We start from the raw sequence: 24,304 nt of genomic DNA, 5'->3' as shown, positions 1-24,304 counted from the left end.
CTGGGACAAAGGATTGTTGGCTATAGAGCATATAGTACAGTGCCTGGAACCCTAGGGAAGGGGGAAATTTGAAACATAGTCAATAGGAAATTCCTAGGGCCAATACACATGCCCAAGAGAATATGCATGCATAGAAAGGTTCAGGGAGGCCCCTACATTTTGGCATCAAACTATACTCTAAACTCATTGTTTAGATAAGCTCCAAAGGAGAGTCTTTGCATGGGTAAATTTGCCAAGACTGAGCTTTTTTTCCCCCTCTCTCTTTTTTTCCCTCCTGTTGTTGTTAGCTCCTGGTATTCAAGAAATTAACTGGATACAAGCTCAAGGAACAGACATCACAGAGTCTAAATTAAAGCAGTAATACATTAAAAATATAAATATATCCAGGTTTCAATAAGAGTTTACAAAACACACAAAGAAACAGTAAGCAATGGCCTAGGCAAATGAAAAGATTAAGGCATAAGAAACCATCAATGGGGGAATCAGATTTCCCATTGGAGACATGGGACATATCAGAAAAAGGCTTTTAAAAAATGGTCCTAAATATGCTTAAGGAGCTAAAGGAAAACATGGACAAAAACTAAAGGAAATTAGTAAATGATACATGGAAACAAAGACAGTATTAACAGAGAAATTATGAAAAGGAACCGACCAGAGCCAAAGGCCATAGTAAAAGAAATAAAAAATTTCCTAGAGAGCTCCAATTGAAGATTGGAGTTTATGAAGAATCAGTGAACTTTAAGATAAAAGACAATTGAAATGATCAAGTCTGAGGAGCAGAGAAGAAGTAACAAAGAAAAGTGAACAAAACCTGATGAAGCTGTGTGGCACCTTCAAACATACCAACATATGCATTGTGGAAGTCATAAAAGGAGAAGACAGAGGAAGGGCTGGGAGAATATTTAAAGAAAGGATGGCTGAAAATGTCCCAAATTTAACTAAAGACATGAATATGCACATCGGAGACATTCAATGAATTCCAAAGAGAATAACCTAAACAGACCCACCTCATGATATATTATAATCAAATGCTGAATGCCAAAGATGGAGAATTCTAAAAGCCACAAGAGAAAAGCAATGAGTCATATACAAGGGAGCCTCAATAAGATTAAATGCTGATTTCTCATTGGAAACCCTTAAGGCAAGAATGCAGTGGGAAGACATATTTATAGTGCTGAGCTGAAAAAAAATGCCAGATAAAAATTCTATATCTGGCAAAACTGTCTTTCAAAAACGATGGGGAGATTGAGACATTCCCTGATAAACAAAAGCTGGGGGAGTTTTACCACCACTAAACTGGTCCTATGAGACAGGCTAAAGAGTGTTCTGTAAGTTGAGTGGATAGGACAATAGATAATAGATTGAAGCCACATGAAGAAATACAGATCTCTGGAGATGGTCATGATTTGAGTAAATATAAATGCAGTACTACTGTACTATTAACACTATTTTTGTTTGTAACTTCATTTGTTGCTTCCTATAGGACCATCCTAGTTTGAGTCTTTTGTGGGCCTCAGAAAGTTCTGTTCTTAAAGTGAACCTCTTGTACCTGTAAACTCATTGTGGATAGATTTTTTTATTAGATTCAGTTAAGGGAGCTTTTGGTTAGGTCACTTTGATTAGATTGCCTCATTTAAGGGCCTTTGATAAGGGAACCCACAGTGGGTCTTAATCCTTTACTGGAGCCCTATGTAAACTGAGGAGAGGGAAGAGGAAAAGCAGCCATTTTACCCACAGTGTGAGAGAGGACTCCAGGATCACCAGCAGCCAACCTGTGTGAGGCAGCACTTCTGATGATGCCTCATCTGGATATTTTTATAACCTCAAAACTTTTATCCTAATAAATTCCCATAACAGAAGCCAACCCATTTCTGGTATTTTGTATTGGCAGCCTTTGGCAAACTAAAACAAGGAAGTAAAACGCAAATGCATAAAATGTAATGCTAAATCGGTGGCTTGGAACTCACAATGTATGAATATGTAATTTGTGACAAGAACTACATAAATGTGGGGGGATGGAAGGATACAGGATCATAGTTTGTGTATACTATTAAAGTTAAGTTGGTATCAAAGCAAAAACAAGTGTTAATAGATTTAGGATGTTAAATTTAATCCCTCGGTTAACAACAAAGAAACTAATGGAAAATACACAAGCTCGCAGGGACGGAAACTGAAATACAGGTTGCCAGGGGTAGGGGGGAGGAGGAATGGGGAATTAATGCATTATGGGTATAGGGTTTCTCTTTGGGAGATGGCAGCATTTTAGTAATGGAAGACGGTGCGGATGCTGCAATACTGCAAATGTGATTAACCCCACTGAATGGTACGCTTGGGCATGGGTGAGATGGGAAAGTTTATGTTGTACCTATGTTCCCACCATTAAAAAAGAGCGGGCAACTAAAGAGACAATGTCAATTAAATGTAATAAGTGGATTCTGGATGTGAATGAATAAGGGAGGGAATTAAGGCTCAAAAGGACATGATTGGGACACAAATCAAAAACTGAAATACAGACTATAAACTTTATAGCAATTTTACATTTTTTCAACTTGATGGCTGCACTTAAGGTTGTTACATAGGTGAATACGCTTTTTCTTAGGAAATGTACATGGAAGTATTAAGTGTTCAAGGAGCATGAACTAAACTCAAGTGTTTAGAAAATGGACTGATAGACATACTTACAGATGGACAGCCAGATAGATAGAATGACATGCAAATGTGGCAAAATGGTAATATTGGTGGATCTGGGTATCTGGGGGGTTAAGTGTATGCTGAAGTTCTCTGTATGGTGTTGGTATTTTGTACTGTCCTGTAAGTTTGAAAGTATTTCAAAATTTAAAAAAAAAAAAAAAAAAAAAAAGAATAATGACAAGCAATACCTATGGAGAGAAAAATAAAGGAAATAAAAGCCCCAAATCTTAGGAGGCAGAACATCATACAGAAGGTACACAGCTGGGATTGGGATCCAAAGCTTCCAATCCCAGCTCTACACTGTATGATTTGATGATTTGGACAAATCATTTAGCAGCTCCTAGCCTCAAGTCTGTCATCTGTAAAACAGGCTTGTGGCAAGGACCACCAGAAGAACATCTGTGGGACGTTCTGCACAGCACACACTGTATCAAAAGACAGTGGATCAATCATCACAATAACAAAAATCCAGAGAAATTCTTGCAATGATGGTGCACTAAAGGCTGTGTACATGACCAAGATGTTTTTTTTCCAAAACCACAGGATTCTGGACAGATCTTTGAGATCATTTAATCAGAGGACGCGAACCAGGTCCTGAGGCTGAATGACAACTTGTCTTAAAATGCTGCTCTTGACAGAGAAATATAACTAGACAGGTGTTAGCCTAAAAGTAATTCAGCTTTGCACCTTTTGCCTTACATCAAGCTGGCTTTATGAATTTATGTAGTCCTAAAGCTTTGAGCCTGAGGTTTAATCCAACCCCTGCCCTTTCACTTTCCTTTTTCTGGGGATACAAGGACATGCAATCACTTGTTCAGGGTGACACAGTTAATTTAAAAGCTCAGGCTCATACCAGGGACTCACAAGTACTAGCAGAGTACTGCATCTCACCATGCTGCCTCTTTCAGGAACAAGTTAAAAAATGTTTGCTTTTTCTTTCTTTTCCCCCCGAAAGATGTTACCTATCTGAAAAATTAAGAACCTACTAAACTAATTAGCAGATTTCTTTGTGGTTTTCACTTGTGGTTGTGAGAGTTAATACAGTCCTGGACGAAAAAGTCAGAGGATTTGGGTTTGAAACCCAGTTCATCACCTTCCTAGATGGACAAATCATTTACCATTTTACTCAATCTCCTCACTTGTAAAAAGGGGATGGTAGTTCCTAAAGGACTGCTCTGAAGATGAAATGATTGTCAAACAAAATTATCACAAGAGAAGTGTTTAAGAACTAAGCTGCAGCAATCCTTGAGGATAAAAAAAGTCTCCAACACTATAAATGTGAGGATGGATTTAAATGATAAATTTATAGCATTAAAAAAAATTTGGAAACTGTGGTCAGTTTATTGTAAAAACCGAAATATCATTTATACCACATTGTTTCTAAATAATTTATCTCAAATCAATGATGCCTGTCCTTGAAATCAGATCTAAAAACATCTGGAGTTTTTTTTTTTTAAATGTAATTGACTTCATGAAGCTGTTAAAATTTGTTTGGTAAATACTCATGTAACAAGGTATAAAACATAATAATAAAATAAAAAACAAATATTAAAAATATGGCTAATTATATTATTTCCTTAATTTTAACTCTAGCACAGACATCTAACATGCCTAATGCTAAGCTTTAGTTGAAGAAAGTCGGTCAATTTTAGTAACCTTGAAACTTGGAAACAAGAAGACTTGCTCATTTTAAGTTTGTTTTCCAAAACTTCCTCTACACCAGGGATTCTTAACCTTGTTGGTTCCAAGGACCCCTTTGCCAGGCAGGTGAAAACCACGGACCCCTTACTAAGGCACACTACACTGTGCATTATTTAATAAATATATCACACCCGCACCAACACGTCCCCACAGGAATGTTTTTCTGAATTTCAATTCATGCTCACGGATCTCTTGTTAAGAATCCCTGCTCTATACTCTCCTTTTTTAAAAATAAAAACATTTTTTAATTGAAGTATATCATTCATACATGAATATGCAAAAACAGTAAGTGTATAGTAAAGATTGTGAACTTACAAAATAAACATACATAATGTCACACAGGGGTCTCATACATCACCCCTCCACCAACATTGCACAGTTGTAAAACACTTGTTACAAACCATGCAAGAGTATCGTCAAAATATTACTACCAACTAGAGTCCTTATATTTGGTGTATTTTCCCCCCAACCCACACTATATTTTATATATATATATATTTGTTGCAGATGTTGTGAACTTGCAAAACAATCATACAGATGTGTAGATTTCCCATACAACAGCACACCATGGTAGAACATTTCTTATAGATTATATCATCAGACATTATCACCCATCATGGTCCACAGCATACATTCGGCACACTTTTTCCATATACCTCCATTATCAACACAGCACAGCTTTGGCATTGATGCAAAAATATTATAGTATTGCTGTTAATCGAAGTCTATAGATCACACCAATTGTAGCTTTCCCATGCTTCTCCACATTCCCATCACCCTGCAATAGTGATGTACACTCTCCTTTTGAATTAACAACTGACTGATGAATAATCTTCCAAAGTATCTCCAGCAATCCAGTATTCTCTTATAAATCTCACCATTAAAGATTCCCAATGCGTATTAGCAAATAAAGGGCTGTGAGAAGGTCAGTGACAGACCCACAAAATTTTGACCTGAAAAACTTTCCACGGATTTTTGGAATTAACAGGATTGCCAATTTTTTATTTTGCTAACTGAGAACAGGTGAAAATCAACTATAATTTTATGAAACACAAATAGAAACAGACTAAACAGCATTAAATGAAAAGAAAGACTTCTGGAGGCTGTAAAGTACTCTACAGGTAGATTTAAGTTATTACTACAGTGACCCCTAATAAGGTGCCTAGAGGAAAAAAAAAAGAAAATTAGAAAACAAATACAATGGTCATTAATGAGACAGTGCAACTTTATAGGGAAAAAAAGAACTGAATTCTTTTCTATATGAGTAAGAAGCACTCCCTGGAATTTTTGGACAGCCTGTCCTCGTATAACGTTTTCCCTCTTCATCCCTCAATGAGATATCTGAGGTCTAATCTAGGGTGCAAGTGTGGGGCTTTCATGGGCTCTGTTTCCTAGGCATTGTGGAGACTGAAAAAAGTAAGGTACAGTTTTCAACATTGAGGCCAAGCTCTACACACCACAGCTGAAGGACAGAAGGGGTAATTATTTAGTCACCTCCCCAGGGAAAGAGTTCTTCAGATGCACCTAGATGACTTCTCAACAAATCTGTACTTGAAACTTCAAGCATATCCAGGCACATCCCAGGGTGTTAAGAACCAAAACTATTTAGATCGTCGTCAGGCTTGCTCACTCCCAGAGGTTCATAAGGGCTGACCCTGAAACCACTTTCAACAAACCTAATTCCAAGCCTCAGAATTAGATAATTCCATGCCTGGACCATTTTTCTGCATCTCCAGGGCACTGCACAAAACACAAGCTCCTCACATCACCTCTTCTATTAACCTGTTTTATTTCTTTCCTTGCCTTTCTCATTATCCCTCTGAAACCTTTCTCCTGGGTCATCTGCACACCTCCAAACTCGACCGTAAAGAGGTACATGTATATCTTTAAGCTTTTTGCAGAATAGGTACTCTAGTTATTTGCCTTACCTGAATACCCATTTCTTTCCCATGAAGTCCTCCTGAGTGAAGACCCCTTGTTCTCATACCCCACCTTCATGAAAAACCTCTCCTCCTTTAAAGTTGTGTTATCCAGCAAAAAACCTGCAGTAATTGGTGGGCCACTGGGTTCACAGCCCAGTTCGCTGAGAAGCTGGAACCGCACTTACAGCTTCACCCCAACTTCCCCATTCCCCACTGTCCACGTGGATGACTCCGTGAATTCTGGCCTCACAATTTCTCAACGCTTCTACCTCAGTAACATTTACCTGCCTTCCACTTTTTCAACATGTGCACAATAATCCCAGTTTGAAATTTTAATACCAATACCTGGCTACAACCTCTAGTCCCTCCGGCTCTTTCATTCCTTTACATTCCCTACATCTGCTCTTGATGCCATCAATCTTCTTTCAACTTCTTCACCCTATTAATTTTCCCACCGCATCCCCTAATTCCTGAACCCATGTGCTAATAAGTTCCCTCCCTTGTTACCTCTGGCTGCTGAGCTCAGTGGGAGAATGCTGTTTGATCATGGGGGAACAGAGTTACCAGGAAATGAGGGTTTCCAAGGTCAATTAGGTCTTTGATGCTGATCAGCAATCTTTTATTTGTCTTCAATCAGCTTTCTCTCTCCTCCTCCTTAGCATCTATTTTAATTTTTTCACACTCTCCTTCACCTGTCATCCAAACCTCTCAATTTCAGCAGAGGGTTTTTGCTTTTAGCCTGGAGACAAGAGAGCCCTCTGGGCACGAACTTCCGAGATTCTCACAGTCTGTGCATGTGGAGGCTTCAAGGATTTCTGGGATAAGCGTTACTGCTGCCTTCACTGAGCTCTTACTACCGCACACTGCACATACCTCTGTTACTGCAGCACTACAATTGCTACTGCAATCACTCGCTGACATAGTTGCCTCTTTACTGCCATATACCACCAGCACTTATCCCTCAGGACTAAGTGTTCTGTAAGGGTCTACAGAAATGAAAAGAAATGAAGTAAAGGGGAATGTAAAATTAGAGGCAGACTTGAATTACGTTTAAGCTAGATCCTGAACCAGGAGAAGGAACTGGAAGGACATTCTAGAGTATTCTTGGTATGGGGAAACCATATGGCCAGGAAAGTGAGTGCGGGGTTGGTGGGGTTAGTAAGGTTGACTCAGCTGGAGGGTTCTTGCCAAGGGGAGGAGGGAGGTGAGGTAGTAGGCAAGGAGCGCTAGAGTGTAGAGAAGGCTTCTTCACCTTTTTTGTTCCACGGACCCCTTTACCAGTCAGGTGAAAACCATGGACCCCTTACTAAATCCACACTATACTGTGTATTATTTAATAAATATACCACACTCGCACCAACACATCCCCATAAGAATGTTTTGTTTTGTTTTTTTAAAATTTCAATTCAGTTTCATTGGCCCATTGTTAAGAACCCCCATTGAAGAGGTTTGTCTTTTTTCCTCTAGGAGAGTGGCTGCTTTAGGGGTGTCTGAGAATATTCTCTGGGTGTGGGAATAAAATATTTTTGCATGCAATTTTAATCTAAAATAAGGGAAATCCTAAGTTTGATTCATATTTTAATATGCAGATTGCTCCAGCCCCTCACTCAGTACACGGCGGGTCTCCCTAGGGGACGGGGGCAGCACAGTGTGGGGACGACAGGGCTGCCTCGGGTCGCTCCAGCCCCTCACTCAGTACACGGCGGGTCTCCCTAGGGGACGGGGGCAGCACAGTGTGGGGACGACAGGGCTGCCCCGGGTCGCTCCAGCCCCTTACTCAGTACACGGCGGGTCTCCCTAGGGGACGGGGGCAGCACAGTGTGGGGGACGACAGGGCTGCCTCGGGTCGCTCCAGCCCCTCACTCAGTACACGGCGGGTCTCCCTAGGGGACGGGGGCAGCACAGTGTGGGGACGACAGGGCTGCCCCGGGTCGCTCCAGCCCCTTACTCAGTACACGGCGGGTCTCCCTAGGGGACGGGGGCAGCACAGTGTGGGGGACGACAGGGCTGCCCCGGGTCGCTCCAGCCCCTCACTCAGTACACGGCGGGTCTCCCTAGGGGACGGGGGCAGCACAGTGTGGGGACGACAGGGCTGCCCCGGGTCGCTCCAGCCCCTCACTCAGTACACGGCGGGTCTCCCTAGGGGACGGGGGCAGCACAGTGTGGGGGACGACAGGGCTGCCTCGGGTCGCTCCAGCCCCTCACTCAGTACACGGCGGGTCTCCCTAGGGGACGGGGGCAGCACAGTGTGGGGACGACAGGGCTGCCCCGGGTCGCTCCAGCCCCTTACTCAGTACACGGCGGGTCTCCCTAGGGGACGGGGGCAGCACAGTGTGGGGACGACAGGGCTGCCCCGGGTCGCTCCAGCCCCTCACTCAGTACACGGCGGGTCTCCCTAGGGGACGGGGGCAGCACAGTGTGGGGACGACAGGGCTGCCCCGGGTCGCTCCAGCCCCTCACTCAGTACACGGCGGGTCTCCCTAGGGGACGGGGGCAGCACAGTGTGGGGGACGACAGGGCTGCCTCGGGTCGCTCCAGCCCCTCACTCAGTACATGGCGGGTCTCCTTAGGGGACGGGGGCAGCACAGTGTGGGGGACGACAGGGCTGCCCCGGGTCGCTCCAGCCCCTCACTCAGTACACGGCGGGTCTCCCTAGGGGACGGGGGCAGCACAGTGTGGGGACGACAGGGCTGCCCCGGGTCGCTCCAGCCCCTCACTCAGTACACGGCGGGTCTCCCTAGGGGACGGGGGCAGCACAGTGTGGGGACGACAGGGCTGCCCCGGGTCGCTCCAGCCCCTCACTCAGTACACGGCGGGTCTCCCTAGGGGACGGGGGCAGCACAGTGTGGGGGACGACAGGGCTGCCTCGGGTCGCTCCAGCCCCTCACTCAGTACATGGCGGGTCTCCTTAGGGGACGGGGGCAGCACAGTGTGGGGGACGACAGGGCTGCCCCGGGTCGCTCCAGCCCCTCACTCAGTACACGGCGGGTCTCCCTAGGGGACGGGGGCAGCACAGTGTGGGGACGACAGGGCTGCCCCGGGTCGCTCCAGCCCCTTACTCAGTACACGGCGGGTCTCCCTAGGGGACGGGGGCAGCACAGTGTGGGGGACGACAGGGCTGCCTCGGGTCTCGGGTCACTCCCAGGGCACAGTGTATGACAGCTGCAGTCAACGCGTGCCCAGTTAAGTGGAGAGATACCGTCAAGTTTTAAACTAAACAAATCCTTGCAAAATGAACAGGTGGCCTGAAAAGATTCCTAAAAATAAACTGTCAAGTGAGGATAACAGTAAGGCAAGCATAAGAGGAAAACAAGCAAGGCAGAGCTGACATTCCTCCTCCTTGCAGTCGAGCTTTCCTTCACTCACATTATGAAATAATGACAATGGCCACTGGCAGCATGTTTCCCAGCAGATATTTAATAAATGAAAAGTAAATAAATAAAGTGGCATTTAAATAGTGAGTAAGGAAGTAACAGTTTTAAAACAAAAAATGGTCTATGGAGAAATCTTTTGGTAAACAGAGGCTTAGAAATGTTCCCATCATTTATGCAATTTTGTTGCTAAAAATGATGTTTGCACATGTACAATTTAAACTTGGAATCAGGTTTATCTAACCTGATTTTTCTCAGAGTTTTTTGACTGCGTTTTAAACTCTCATGAAATAAAAACGCAGCTAGTAATTAGCACCCGGATCTTGGCAGGGTAACTTTTCTCAGCTATGATGACCATTAAAACCAAGGGTAGAATTCCTCGTGTGTTACGGTGGTGGCTGGGAATCACCCACCTTCTCCACTATTCTGTGGGCTTCACCAGGACAGGGCCATGTCACTATGTTTTCCATCACCTGGCAAGTGCTGATACACATTTGTTGAATGGATACATGAATAGTATTTGCCTTCTGTATCTCTAGAGCCCTGGCATCCCTAGTACCACGCTAAAAATTCAGGCCCAGGAATTAACACAAACAAAATAAAACAACAGAAAAACTAAGGGCCTTAAACCAAATGTTTAAATTGCTATTTTACAAAGGGTTAAAACAAGACTTAAAAAAAACACTAATAAATCTCAATATCAAAATTAAAATTAACACATGTATTCGGAGAAAGAAAAAAAGTGTTTGGGTTTCTTTTTAATGTAGAAAATAAAAGTAACTTTTTAATATTATTTCTTCCTAAGATAGGGGTTCTTAACCAGGGGTCTGTGAAATTCAAAAAACCATTCTTGTGGGATATGTTGGTGTGAGTACGATACATTTATTAAATAATGCACAGTACAATGTGGACTTAGTAAGGGGTCCATGGTTTTCACCTGACTGGCAAAGGGGTCCGTGGAACAAAAAAGGTTAAGAACCCCTGTCCTAAGATGACTTTTAATCTTTGTTTATGCTTTATAAAGTATGATATGTCCTTTCTCAACTTATGAATAAATACCCATATATCTTTATAGTTCAATACACATTTTGATAGACAATTTGCATGGACCAAAGAACTGCTCCAGCACACCAGAGCCTCCTTTCTGTGGCTCATAGGACACAGCACCCTCTGTTCTCTTCTTTGACCAGTGCTTCTGCGCTGGAGTGCCCTGCATTCTCCTGCCACCCCGCCTTGTCCCTGAGGCTATCACCCTGCCTCCTCCCAGAAGCTGCCACCTTGAGTTCAGCAGGGAGTCCTCCCTCTACTCTTCACCCAACCCAGTGATAAATGACCCCACAAATCCGCATCGTAAAGCTCCTCCCCTTTCTTACCTCGGTAACCATCCCTTTCCCCACAACCTTATCGTTTGGTTTTACCTGCAAAAATCTTTGTGTTTTCTTCCAGGAAAGAAATATTGGCCTTATTATAACAAAAACTCATTTTCAAATAAAATAGTGGACAGTAAATTTTTAGGAAACGTGTTTTAAAGCGTTTCAGGTCCTATAAAAGCTACCAGCATACCGAAAATACTAATAATTATGTTAGAGTCTTTTTAAGGAAAGATTAGGAAGCTTTTCATTTGCACGTTATTTATATGAAAATAATGGATCCCATTACTCTTATCACAAATTCTGAATTGATGGGGATAATAAGGTTGTACTATTCTAGAAAACACTCCAAAGATTAAATGAAATTCTGTGCTCCAACATGTTCCTGGCAATGGGTTACTGAGTGGCTTCAAGGAAAATTATTAAACAATTTGAAAAACATTTTTTAAAAAATTTCCATGAATGGACACGATACTCATTCTCTTGAAATTGTTTGGGTTGCCCTAATAGCTGCCATAACTACTTTCACATCCTTACTGCTGTAATATATTTACCACACAAATTACATATAAAAATGCCTGCTCAGCATGAAAGGAAAATTTGGGGATAGTTGAACATTAAGATAGCTTCCTAAAAGGACAATGCTTCTATTTTCTCTATTTGAACAGTTTTCCAAATATCACAGCCTAAATACAATTTAATATCAAATTGAAAGTATTTGAACAGTATCTAACATAAACCCTGGAAATGTTTATCTGGTAGTCAGTCAGCTCACTCAACATGGTCACTGTCCAAGAAAGGATACTTACTTGCAAATTGTAGTCTTGCAGAATTTTAACCAAGGAATCTCTCAAGTTTGGGATCTCCATTCCTTCCTTAATACGGTGAATCAGTAGAATTGGGTCAACATGCGTGCCAATGTTGTTTAACAAGCCAGTAATAAATGCTGCAAAAAAAACCCACATGAAACTATGAACATATGAGCAATGCACAATTTTAGGCCAAAAGTACCCAAAGCAAAAATTATTTCCTTGAAATTAAGTGTTAAAACCATTCAAATTCTAACTTCTCAAGAACTCATCTTCCTTTACCTTCTCTTTCCTCATCACATAAAGGGGAGTTTAAATGTTAACAGTTTAAAAACAGGTGGAAGGCAAATGATTACTTACCTTCCGAACAGAGTTTGTGACATCAAGTGTGCGTGGGGTCAACCATAACTTATTGATAATTTACTATGGGTTATCTGTTATACACATTCTCCAGTATTCTGCAAGGTAGGAATATTATTTGTCCTCGTTTTACAGAAAAGGGAAATGGGTGGTTAACTAATTTATCCAGAGTCACACACCTAGCAAGTAATGAACCTAAATTCACACCCAGAGACTCCAAAGATCATGATGTTTTCCACTACACCCACGTTGCCCCCTTTAAAATTCTTAAACTACAACCTTCATAAGCTAAATTATATATCCAGATAAAGATAGGTGGTCATATAAAAACCTTAATATGAAACTGACTTTAATAATGTTATTTTCTTGTAATATTTATTAAGAAGACAATCATAAAAACAGTTTCCAGAATTTACAAATCTTCAAAGAGAGAAATCTTCCTACCAAAAAAAAAAAGGAGATTTTAAACTACTATTGCTGGTTTCTGAATCATTTCTGTATCCTCGAAAGAGGACTTGGGTTACTATTGGGGTGACAGCTTTGATTTATTTTCTTTTCAAAATGGGAGGCCCAATGCAAAGGAGCAAGTTGAGCGCCAGCTGAGAACAAACATAGACCCCTGATGCCACGCTAATAAAACGGCACCCAGAGCATTACAAGGGCAGGAAAGAGAGACTAAACACTGTAATAGCGAACATCCAAATAAGGTCACTATCCAGAAACAGTTATATGTTTCCTTAAAAAGAGACTGGTAAGGCTATACACTTTAAAAATAAATGTCCCCTGTGTAAAAATAGAAAAACAACAACAAAAAAAACCTAGATAACATTTATTAAATTTGGTTACAAATAGGTAAAAATAAATTTCATGGGGATACAGTTAATATTATCAGATTAAACCCTTGTTTGTTTTTTTTTTATCATGTTCAGGTAACCCAGTGACGAGGCTGTAGATTTCTTCATATAGGAAACTGTTACAAGCTACCTAGCTTTTTATTAATATTATTTTTAATTGTAGATACTTCACAATATTTTCTAACCCAATTTGACTTGGGATCATTCTTACTTTAGATATAAGCAGTTATACTGAGTGTAAAGTTATAAATGCAGATGAATTTTTCCGCTTACGTGGTTTGTCAATAGAATATAAAATCAGATCTTCCCAGAGTTCTCCATCATCCTGCTCCTTGGCAAATTCAATTGCTTTATCAACATCATGTAATTCTTCCATGATCATCTTGAGGGCACTTCGGCTATTGCCCATTCGGCCTAGGTATAGCACAGACACGAGGAGGACTTAATTTAAGATATTTTAATAAACACTTTCAAAAGAAAGAGCACATCTCTAAATTTCTTTATGAGTTTGAGAGCAAAGGCAAAAGCACATTTTCTTATGTGACATTCACATTTACTACCTATAATATAGCAACAAATCACCATTTCCTTTTTACTGGGTGTTTATTTTGCAGTGTGTACTCAGTTAAAGGCTTCACATGAATTACATGTTTAATTATCACTACCATCCTAGGAGGAATGCACTATTAATAATCTCTGTTCAAAAGAAGAAGAAATTGAAACGGCAGCAACTTGCCAAGATCATACAATTACCAAATAATAGACCTGGGATTTGAACCCAGTTCTGTCAGATTTGAACTTCCTTATAACAAACCTCTATTTCTTTTGCATGTTAATACCTTCACACTCCAATACAGTTGAGATGTCAAAGGTCTGAGAGTCATTCTGCTGCCCCTTTTCTATTCTTTGTGCCAACTGCAAGCTTAATTACCAGAGTATTTACCAACTATGCTTCAGTTTGGTTAATTATCTTCACACACTTTGCGCACTGATTGATCAGCATGTCCATGTTTTTGTTAACAAGTATGATGAGTTTTTAATACAGCACATGTAGAAATTCTTCCTCAGCTAGAGGAACAAAAACTGCACAGCTGTGTGCCACCCTTGCCCCTTGGCCTGTGGCAGCAACTGGTAATGGATCTTGGCATTCTTTCTTGCCAAGCTCATACCTGACCCAAGAATCCTTCTCCCTATGGGTGGCCATTATCAACTGATAATGGCTGGCTTGTGCATAAAACAAAATCCCATTTGTTATCCCTTCTATAGTACTTGGTAGAGCAAATTATTTCCAGACAGCTTATGTTTTTAAAAAATCAGCTAATTTTTTTAAATGAAAGATTTTGAAAGTTTTTATAAAATCAGACTCTTTCTCCTTTATAAGTTTCTCCAAAGTTTTAAAAAACAATATGTTGAAAAAAATTTACTCTACCAGATTATTTCTTGTATTTGTTTGGAAGAGGTAAATTAATGAGTAGCTTGAGGTTGCAAAGAGAACTTCGAGAACATCTCAAGTAACAGAGCACAGTGCCCAAAGGGCACATGCACTCTCTCCTGAGGAAGGGGGATTCTTTAAGTGGACAAGGTTCTGGGTTTCCTGAGAGCTCCCATGAATCTGCCATCAAGAATGGGTCTAGAAGATCTGCTGGAGGCCAAAGGAGCCATGAGCCTGAGAGCTGTATGAGGAAAGGGTGCACAGGGGGACACCCTAGTGGGGGAGGCAGGGGAGCGACGCTGGGGAAATGTGTAATATGGTCCCTGTGCGCATGCTGCTGGCGAAGGGGGGTCTGTGATGTGAACATCTGCTTAGAGCTTCCTTAGAAAAACTGACACTGCTTTTATGAAAGTGGGTCACTGTGGAGGAATGTGAAAAGACCGTAAGCTGTGCATCTGGTTGTGCACAGTACAAAAACCATCACACATGTACAGGTAGGAGAAGCAGACAGGGGAACCACCACCAGCTACATTGTACTTGAAATGCTCTTTTCTCTCTAGAACACGGATATTTAATTCCATTTCCTCCAGTTGTTTCAGGGTGTGATTTTTTTTTAAAAAGGATGATTTATTTTCTACCAAAAAGCTGGTAAATATGATAACTAGAATTTTAAAACATGAATAACTCATCAGCCTGATCTACAATTTATTTCAATTTGTGTTGTGAGGTGTGGGTTAATTCAGTTTTGCTTGTATATTACAGATTGCTAATAGGTTATTTTTAACAATATTTATTAAAATAATTTTTCCTTCTCCAATGTGCTATGAAATCTTCTTTTCCATGTATTAAATTCTTGCACAAAATAAGGCCTAATTTCTGTGTTACTTTGGTCTGAAGCCTAATGTTCATTCTTATACAAGCATTAGCACAATGTTACCCTGTTTCTCAGGGACCAACACAAATAAAGCCTACTTACTTAGAAGATAAACCGTCTCTTCTACGAAGTTCCTCTGTTGACAGATCTCAAGAGCCTTTGATAAAAGCAGGGTAAAAATGTTACTATGGGTTACCAAACAAGAACAAGTATTAATAGAGCCACTTAAATTTATAAGCTTGGAATAATTTTCCATTGCCTTCCTCGAAAAACAAAGCAAAACGGAAGCAAACCAAATACCAAGTCTCTTCAGGTCTTGCCGGTGGCTGCACTCACCCACCTCTCAGGAGGGGCTTTAGATGCTACACTATCTTATAGCAGCAGCTGAATCAGACTAGAAGAAAAGCAGAAAATTCCAGAAAAAAGACAGAAGGTGAGGCGCTGACAGAAAGGAACTCTGAGCTTTCTCTCTTTATCCTATTTTATGCCCTGTTCTCCCCTCCCTCCATTGGAATGTAAGCGCCACAAAAGAAGGGGTATTGCTCTGTTCATGGTTGCAGTTTCCCAGTATTGAACATACTAAATGCTCAGTAAACATTTGCTGTACGAATAAGTAAATTTACTGGGAATATCTCCATTGTCAGTTTGCAGGGTTTAAAAAGGAATTTTGTTCAAAGATCTGTCAAAAGTGATGGGGAAAAACACATCTGACAAGGAAGGAGATCAAAAAGGAGGAAGTCATGTCTCAAGTAGAGAAAGGGGGGACTATGCAGGTGACAAAATTTCCTTGGATGTGGGGGAAAAAAAAAAGGTGGGCTATTTGTTTTTAAATAATTCAACAGTTCCAAATGACTGGGTACACATTTACTATACCCTCTTTGCTGGGTCCCAGAAAGTAACCCAGAAGGTTAGATAAAGATGCAGTGATAGCAATGGCACAAATGCTAAAGATGACGACATAAGAGGAGAAGAGGGGAGGCGGCGGCTCAGGAGAAGGAGAGGCAGCACGGGCCTGGGGAAGGGGTGACAGACAGGTGACAACACAAAACCAGATCACCAGGGGAGCATGCACAGAGGGCCATGTGCATTGAGCAGGGACTCTGAACTCTGGAGGTGTCCCCGTGGGAAGAGCTTCACAGAAGAGGTGGCATCTGACCTGGGTGTTCAGGCCCCTCCCACGGAACCTGCCCGCTGCATCGCTCTGCTCAGCCTCAAGGTGAGACCCCTGAGCACGGCCTATGAGGCACCCAGCTCTGGCCCTGTCCTCCGAGTGGCTTCACCTCACACCATGCTCATCTCTCTACGGTGTCACCGCTGCCCGAAATGCTGCCGTCACTCCCCACCTTTCATCCCCAACAAATACTTAAGACCAGTATTCTCTTGGCCCCCCACAGCAGGTCAGATCCCAGGAGGCCCTTGCACTGCACCCCGGACATGCCCTCAGAGAACTCAATCACAACTGCACTTCTCAGCTCAGCTCCTTATATCTTGAATTCCTGTCTTCTGGGACCATGTGTGCTCTGAGCCCAGAGCTGTGTGTCATGCCTGGACCTTAGAAGATGTCAATTGAGACTTTAAAAATAAACGGACATTGCAACTTATAGACTATAGTTATAGTGATATTGTAATATTTTTGTAGCAAAGGCAAAGAAGGTATTATATCAACAGTACAGGTAAAAAGAAAAGAATATGGGATTTAGTTTTATGAGATGTGAGTATGTTCAAGCTTTGTTTTTTCCATTTTCTGAAAAAAGAAACCTTGGTCATGTCATTTAACTGATATATGCTCATTTATTCATTTTTCAGAACACTGGAGAAACACATGAGTTTGTTTTTAGGTTTAAATAAGATGGATGTGCCTGGGCAGGAATTTTCAGAGGGATGCTTTACATAATCTGCTGAGATGCCTTTTGTCTGTTATTTTATTTTTTAAGGTTGAAACAAAGTTAAGAAAAATAAAATAAATGGACAGGTGGAACAGATTTAAGGAGGAAGATTGCTGGGTTGCTTACTCACAGTAGTCATTAACAAACAACCAGAATAGCAAATTTTATGCTACAGATATTTTGCCACAATAAAGTGAATAAAACAAAACAAACCAAGGAAAAAACAATGAGCCAAGGTTGTTCTAAGGCCAAGAACCAAGTGACGAACAGAGCAGCACAAGTTTACTTAATTCTAGCTGTTCAGTTATCTATCTAGGGACATCATAGGAGGAGTTAGTTTTGATATTTTGATTTTTCATCCAAGTTTTCTGTAGAATATATATTTTAAGTCTTTGTCTTTGGTTGGAAATTAATAGTTATAAAGGAGAAAATAACGTAGATCATAGTGACTGTTGCAGCAATATATAAAAATAATAAATGTAAAAAAAATTCATGAATATCACTTCAGAATTGTAAAGAAATTAGGATGGTGTTTTAAAGCACACACAACATTTAAATGAGGGGACGAGAATAACTGAAGATCACAATGTGATTGAGAAAAAAGCTAATCTGATTACTCATATAAATATTAGTTTAAAAATTATGTGGTAGAGATAACTAGTATTTCCCCAGTATCCTTTTCCCACTGCTTGTCGAGTAATAATATTTTAGAGGATGTGTGACTGCCCAGAATTAAAACAAAAAATAAAAAATCTGCACCTCCCCAGGGGTAGGGAGGCCACAAAATTAATGTCCACCAAGAGCTAAATCAGAAACACGGAGGGCAGCTTAGGCAGCCTTCCTTAAGCGGAAGTATGCGTGGACCCATACTTGCTTATTTTTTGTCCTTCTATCCAATCTTGGAGCTCCCTGGATCACAAGGATAAGGTCATATTGTAGGAGCAACAAGAGAAAGAAGAGTCCGGGGCTCTGATCCCGTGGCAGGCCGTGCCAGTGGGGCCACTCCACCAGGACCTCCCCGAGACAGAGAACTAAACTGCTACTTTGTTAGGCTGCTATAGTTTGGGGATTTTAATCACTCGGTTGAACCTAAACCTAACCAACATTTAGGAAATCCTCACTCATGTTTATTGAAAGCATGGTTTACATATCCCTATACCATCTTGCCAGTCTAACAATCATTACAAACAATGGGATCTTCTTACCAGCCCTTTCCTCTTTGTCAGTGATACTATTCCCAGAGGCAGGATACACACATGAGAAGTCACAGAGTAAGAGAGTAAGAACTCTGAGGTCAGAGGACCTGGAATTACTCCAATAAATAATTTTTGAGCAACCAGTTGAGTGCCAGGAATTGTTCTAGGTGCTGGAAATACAGATAGATAAATGGTTTAGGGCTTAATGGGACTATGTCTTTCATAGGTAAACAGAAAACTGAAATACAGCTGGGTAGGTAGAATGTTTAGAGGAAGACAGAAAGGAAAGGAGGTGCCTATAACTCAGGAGGGGCTGGAGAGCGAGCAAGAGGGTATTCAAGGAATGTCTTCCAGGGGAAGGTGATCCTAAAAGATGAGACGAAAAGATGAAGAGCTACAGGGTCTTCCATCCAGCCATCACCCGCCTGGGATTTCCACCTCTCCAAGTCTCTTCTAAACTTGTCATGGGAGTATTTTCAAGTTAAGTGAGTAAGCACAGTGCTAATAAGCACTTAGGAAATGAAATTGCCATAAGAATGGAATAACTAAAAGGGGACTTACAAATGTCAAGTCACCAACAAATATTAGCTAATGTTATTATCAGCAGGAATGAAACTGAAAATACTGTATGAAAACTACTAACTGGCTGGTGGTACAGAGAACAACTACCACTAGCATTCAAGGCAACAAACAATACAGGAGACTTATGCTTGGATCACAGGAATAAACTGGAACTGCCACAGGAAAATTAGTTCAAAGGGGCACCCACTTTGGGCCTCAGTATCTGCAGAAGGTAGGATTAAGGCTGGGTAGATGCAAGTAAATGAAAGAAAGAAGTCACTAAGTCTCTTTTTTAAAGAAGCACAATGAATTAACTGGACAAAGCACGTGACTAGTACAGGGAATCAACAGATCTAATGTAGTCTCTGGACTGGACTACCAACCACTTCTATACAATGAGAGTTTGAGTCAGTATGTGTAAGGTGCTTTCTGGTATTAATATTGTATAATCCTTTCAAACAAGTGCAGAAAGTGAGGCCAAGAATCTGTGCAATGGGGAATTACTCAAAGAGTTTTTGACATAAAGGAAGATTACTAAAGATACTGTATGCAGGAAGCTGTCATGTCCATTAGGAGGCTCTTGGGACAGTGAAGGTTTGTCTAATAAGGAGGAGTAGGGCTGAATGAAAAGAAAAGACAGGATGGACTTAAACTTAGGCACATTGTAGCCCTCAGTCCAGACGGATTCCAAGAAGAAACACATTGAATGACAATTAAAGGTATGCAGACTAATTACAGAGAAACTCTAGAGGTTTTAAGTCAACTAAAGGGATACTTCAATATTTGTTCATCAATTGTAACAAATGTACCACAATAACATAAGATGTTATTAATAGAGGAAAATGTGGGAGAGGAAGAGGGTGAGGTATGTGGGCATCCCCTATACTTTTGATATACTTTTTATATACTTAATACTTCTCTATAAATAAAGTTTATTATATGGAAAAAAAAAAGGGAAAAAAGACTCAAGAAGGAGCATCAAGGGGGCAGCCTCATGGTACCAGCGTAAACCAGTCTCTGGTTCTCTCTGCCAATCCATTCCTTACAGCAGATTCCCTACTTAGCCTCCGCCGGCCCCTCCACTGCCATCCCACCTGTGCTAGGCAGTTAGGGAGACAAAGTCCTTCTGAAGGTACTGAAAATGAAGGCACTGGTCTCAGGACCATTACTACTCTTTTGCTCTTTCTCTTGAGCAGCCAGACCAGACAATTTGCATTTGTAGAAGAGTCTTGTCCTGACTACACCTCTGTAGTCTGAATAAAGTAAGTGAGTATACGTACTACTTAAAATGATTTATTACCAAAAGTATGAAGCAGTTTCCCCATAAATCAATTTCATATTGGAAATTTACTGACACTTTAAAGTATCATTTAAAAGTTTCAAACGGAATCCTCCCCTTTTTCTTATACATCTAAGAATTCCTGAGCATATGCTTATCTCAAATCATCAAGAGAGTATGCAGTTTGAAGGCTCACCTGAGCTGTTCGACACAGCAGTCACTTGGTATCTGTGGCTATTCAAATTTAAACTCGTTACAATGAAATAAAATTTAAAATTCAGTTCATTGGTTGCACTTGTTGCTTTTCAAACATGTAATACCCACCAGTGGCTAGTGGCTACTGTGAACACTGCAATTACAGACTTTTTCCATCATCATGGAAAGTTCTACAGGATAGTGCCCCTCTAAGCTCTTGTATGATACTATCAAATATGCAAATTCAGATGAGAAGAAATGTTTGAAAGCAAATTTAAAATCAAGAATGGTCTGGAATACAAGCAGACAGGTATCACCAAACTCAAAGATAATGTGAATCTCTGCAATTTGAATTTCAGAGATTTTAAAAATATTTTACAATTAATGTCTAATAGTATCTTAAAATTATCTACTCACAAATGAGAGTCTATAAATCTCTAGAACTTTTTAGTAAAATGTAAAAAGAAAAAATTTCTAGTACACAGATTTTTCTATTATTGAAAAAAATGAGGCATAAAAGCACATTTCCTGATTTTAGATTCCTGAATGTTCCTGGACAATAGTGCTCCCTCTAGAGACAAGAGAAGGAAAACTTAAGATTTAAATTCAATACAAAACACACACACACAATGCATACCCCTGGAAAAGAAAAGCAGTAAAAATAAAAGTGTAAAGACAGAATGAGTAAAAAATGATGCAATATATTTTAATTCTCCATTTCACAATTTAGCTCAAAGGTAATGAAGAAAATTAGAAATTTCTGAGATAACTAATAGGAAAGGGCCAATTAAATAATGATTTCTACTGAGGCTTGATCTTGGAATCTTTTATCCAATCATCTTTTTAAATTTATTCAATGAAAATCTATAAACTTTGCATCCCCCAGCTTTATTCCTCCAAATTCATAAATACTGCCACCTTGTGAAGGCCATTAGATATGAGAAAGATCCTAAGTTCAGGCAAAAGTTTGTCAAAACTACAAAGCTTCTACTCTTTTTTCAACCATACTAGGCATAGGCATAAAATTGGCAAAATGGAAACTAGAGACTGATGAGCATATCGGGCAATTATAGTAGAAAGGTTGGTTTAACAGTCTAAAAAACTTCTTTGTTAAGATTCTTGCAGTGCCAAGAAATACTTTTATTGTTGTTGTTTTAATTAACTTTTCAACTGAAAATGATTCCTTATCTGAGTGGGAAGAACAACGGACCTGAAGCCCAGAGATCCAGGTTCTGGAGCACTGGCCCCTCAACTGATTAGCTGAGTGCTTTGGCCTGTTTCTTTCATCTCCCTAAGACTCAGGTCATCATGTGTAAAAGGACTCTACCCACCCAAACTGTGCTTTTGTAGAGATGAAATGAAATGAGGTATATAAAAGTACACCACATATTATAAAAGCACTCCAGAAATACAAAGGAATTTTTTAATTGCTGTAGATATTATACATTCCTGTAAACTCTGTTTCTACTTTAAAATGACAAATTTCAAAATGTTTATGATTAATTTTTCAATTTACGAGTTCTGGTTATTTTAAATCCTGAACTTGGGCCTTTGATAACTATGTCCCTAAAGGCTATTGATCTGATGTCAGGTCTCTACAAAATTCTTGGCCAAATACTATTGATTGTGGGATTTTAATCAATTCAAAAACAAGAATGACCTGGGATTCTTGGAGACGTCAACGAGTTGCCAATTTGAAATCACCCTGATCTCAACAGTACTAACCTACAAACTTCTGAAGCAGAGATTTCTTGGTGGAATGACATTGGAATTCTAAAGTTCTTAACTGTAAATTTGGTATAAAAGGAAAATGCATTTCGCTGAGCCTCTCTTTAGGCAAAAAAGGGCCAATCTGAAGAACAGAGTGATGCCATAAACATGGCAACATCAGACATCCCCTGAAAAGTCTCCTGTCAGAATCAGGGAATAATACGATGAATCCCATTTAAATAGAACTATGGAAGCTGAAAGAGACTGGAGAAGGACTCAACAAATGGTGAATCGAAGAAAAAAATAATTTCCAAGATCAGTTAGGAAATTTCTGTCCCATACCTGCCAGCCTGGGCCCACCCCCTCAACTGGTCTCGTGCAGTTCAGGAAGCACGCAGAGGCAGCATGGCCCAGGTCCATTATGGCACAGATGCAGATTCAGAGCCGCTCACAAGCAGGGAGTTAGAACCCCACATATATCCAGGCACAGGGACCCACGGCCACAGAGACCCAGGGTGGAACACAGGCCGTGGAGTCCTGCTGTGAGCTACATACAAAAGTGGGGGGTGGGGGGAGAGAAAGAGAGGGAGACATCCAACTTTCTGGACTGACCCCATCCTGCTCCTCTGGGTAGAACACCTTAATGAGGAAGAAAGAGGAGGCAGAAAAACAGCACTGAATAAAAAAGGGTGGGGGTAGGGGGGCACTGAGCTGCTGTAAGGCAGGCTGGGTTCCAGAAAAGAAAAGTGTAAGGAAAATGGGGCCTTGAGTGAGGGAGAGAATTTAAACAAATCATAGAAGCTGGGGAGAAAAGTCTACACAAGAATAAAGAGAAGAGGTCAAGAATCCTGGCGAACCAAAGGAAAGGAAGCTTTCTCTTGGAGGTGAAACAATTGCACAAAAAGTGCAATCTTAAAAATTATATCACATATTGAGGGGGAGAATCAATGAAGAAGAGCTGGGAAAATCTGAACAATTAAATATGGGCAATTCTAAAGGTCAGGAATATGTTGGACCAAGTGTTAAAGTAGAACCTTAACACAAAGCCAATCAACAATAAAACCCTACGAAAGAGGGAGAAAATGCATCAAAGTTAACGCATCAAGATAATCAGATGCCTAACCATTGGCAAAAAATTATAAGACATACTAAAAAAGAGGACGACATGGCAATCAAGGGAACAAATTAAAAATTCAGAGGAGACACAGAATTTGGAACTAATCAAAGAAGTTCAAACTAATTGCTTAAATCAATTCAAAGAGATGAAGAAAAATATGGACAAAGAGCTAAAGGATATTAAGACGACAATGTGTGAGCATAAAGAAGAATTTGAAAGTGTAAAAAAAGCATAACAGAAACTATGGGGATGAAAGAAGGTACGACAGTAGAGATTAAAATATACTAAAGGCATATAACAGCAGATTTGAACAGGCAGAAGAATCAGCGAACTTGAAGAAGGGACAAACAAAAAGAAGAATAGAAAAAAATTGAGCAGTGACTCAGGGACTTGAGTGACAGCATGAAGCACACAAATGTACACATCACGGGTGTCCTAGAAGGAGAAGAAAAGGGGAAAGGGGCAGAATTCTTATCTGGCAAAACTGTCCTTCAAAAATGAGGGGAAGTTTAAAATGTTCACAGATAACCAGAAACTGAGAGAAATCATTATCAAAAGATCTGCCCTACAAGAATACTAAAAGGGAGTTCTGCAGATTGAAAGGAAATGACAGAAGAGAATGGCTTGGAGTAGTGTGAAGAAAAGAAGATCATCAGTGAGGTAACTAAAAGGGCAAATACAAAACCCAATAATTCTGTATCCTCAATATACAACTCTACTCTTAATTCCTATAATAATCAGAATACAATTGAACATAAAAAGGCATATATTTTGATTATGAACATGCAAGATATAAAGTGGTAAAATAGGACAAAAACAACATAAAGAGGAGAAATAAAGGGAAATGGGAGCAGAGAACATGTAGGCTGTTGAAGCTAAGTTGTTACCTTTTCAAATTAGCAGGTTATAGATGTAGGCTGTGTAATATAAACCCCAGGATAACCATAAAGAACGTATTTAAAAGACATACAGGGAA

At 40.4% G+C, this 24,304-nt stretch overlaps 1 protein-coding gene across 4 annotated transcripts in view; it reads right to left on the bottom strand.

Moving 5' to 3' along the window:
• Window positions 1-24,304, bottom strand: part of VPS41 (VPS41 subunit of HOPS complex) — a 247,119-nt gene that overhangs the window by 12,302 nt on the left and 210,513 nt on the right. For all 4 annotated transcript variants that reach the window (XM_058296762.2, XM_058296764.1, XM_058296761.1 and 1 more), the window contains 3 exons: window positions 15,487-15,541; window positions 13,352-13,492; window positions 11,865-12,001 (listed from right to left, as the gene is read on the bottom strand). In XM_058296762.2, the coding sequence (XP_058152745.1) occupies window positions 11,865-12,001; window positions 13,352-13,492; window positions 15,487-15,541 (333 nt within the window). The remainder of the gene's footprint in view (window positions 1-11,864; window positions 12,002-13,351; window positions 13,493-15,486; window positions 15,542-24,304) is intronic.

The sequence above is a fragment of the Dasypus novemcinctus genome, chromosome 5 (genome assembly GCF_030445035.2).
Source record: "Dasypus novemcinctus isolate mDasNov1 chromosome 5, mDasNov1.1.hap2, whole genome shotgun sequence".
Classification (NCBI taxonomy): Eukaryota; Metazoa; Chordata; class Mammalia; order Cingulata; family Dasypodidae; genus Dasypus; species Dasypus novemcinctus.
The sequence above is the reverse complement of the archived record's forward strand: the minus strand, read 5'-3'. Positions and strand labels throughout refer to the sequence as shown.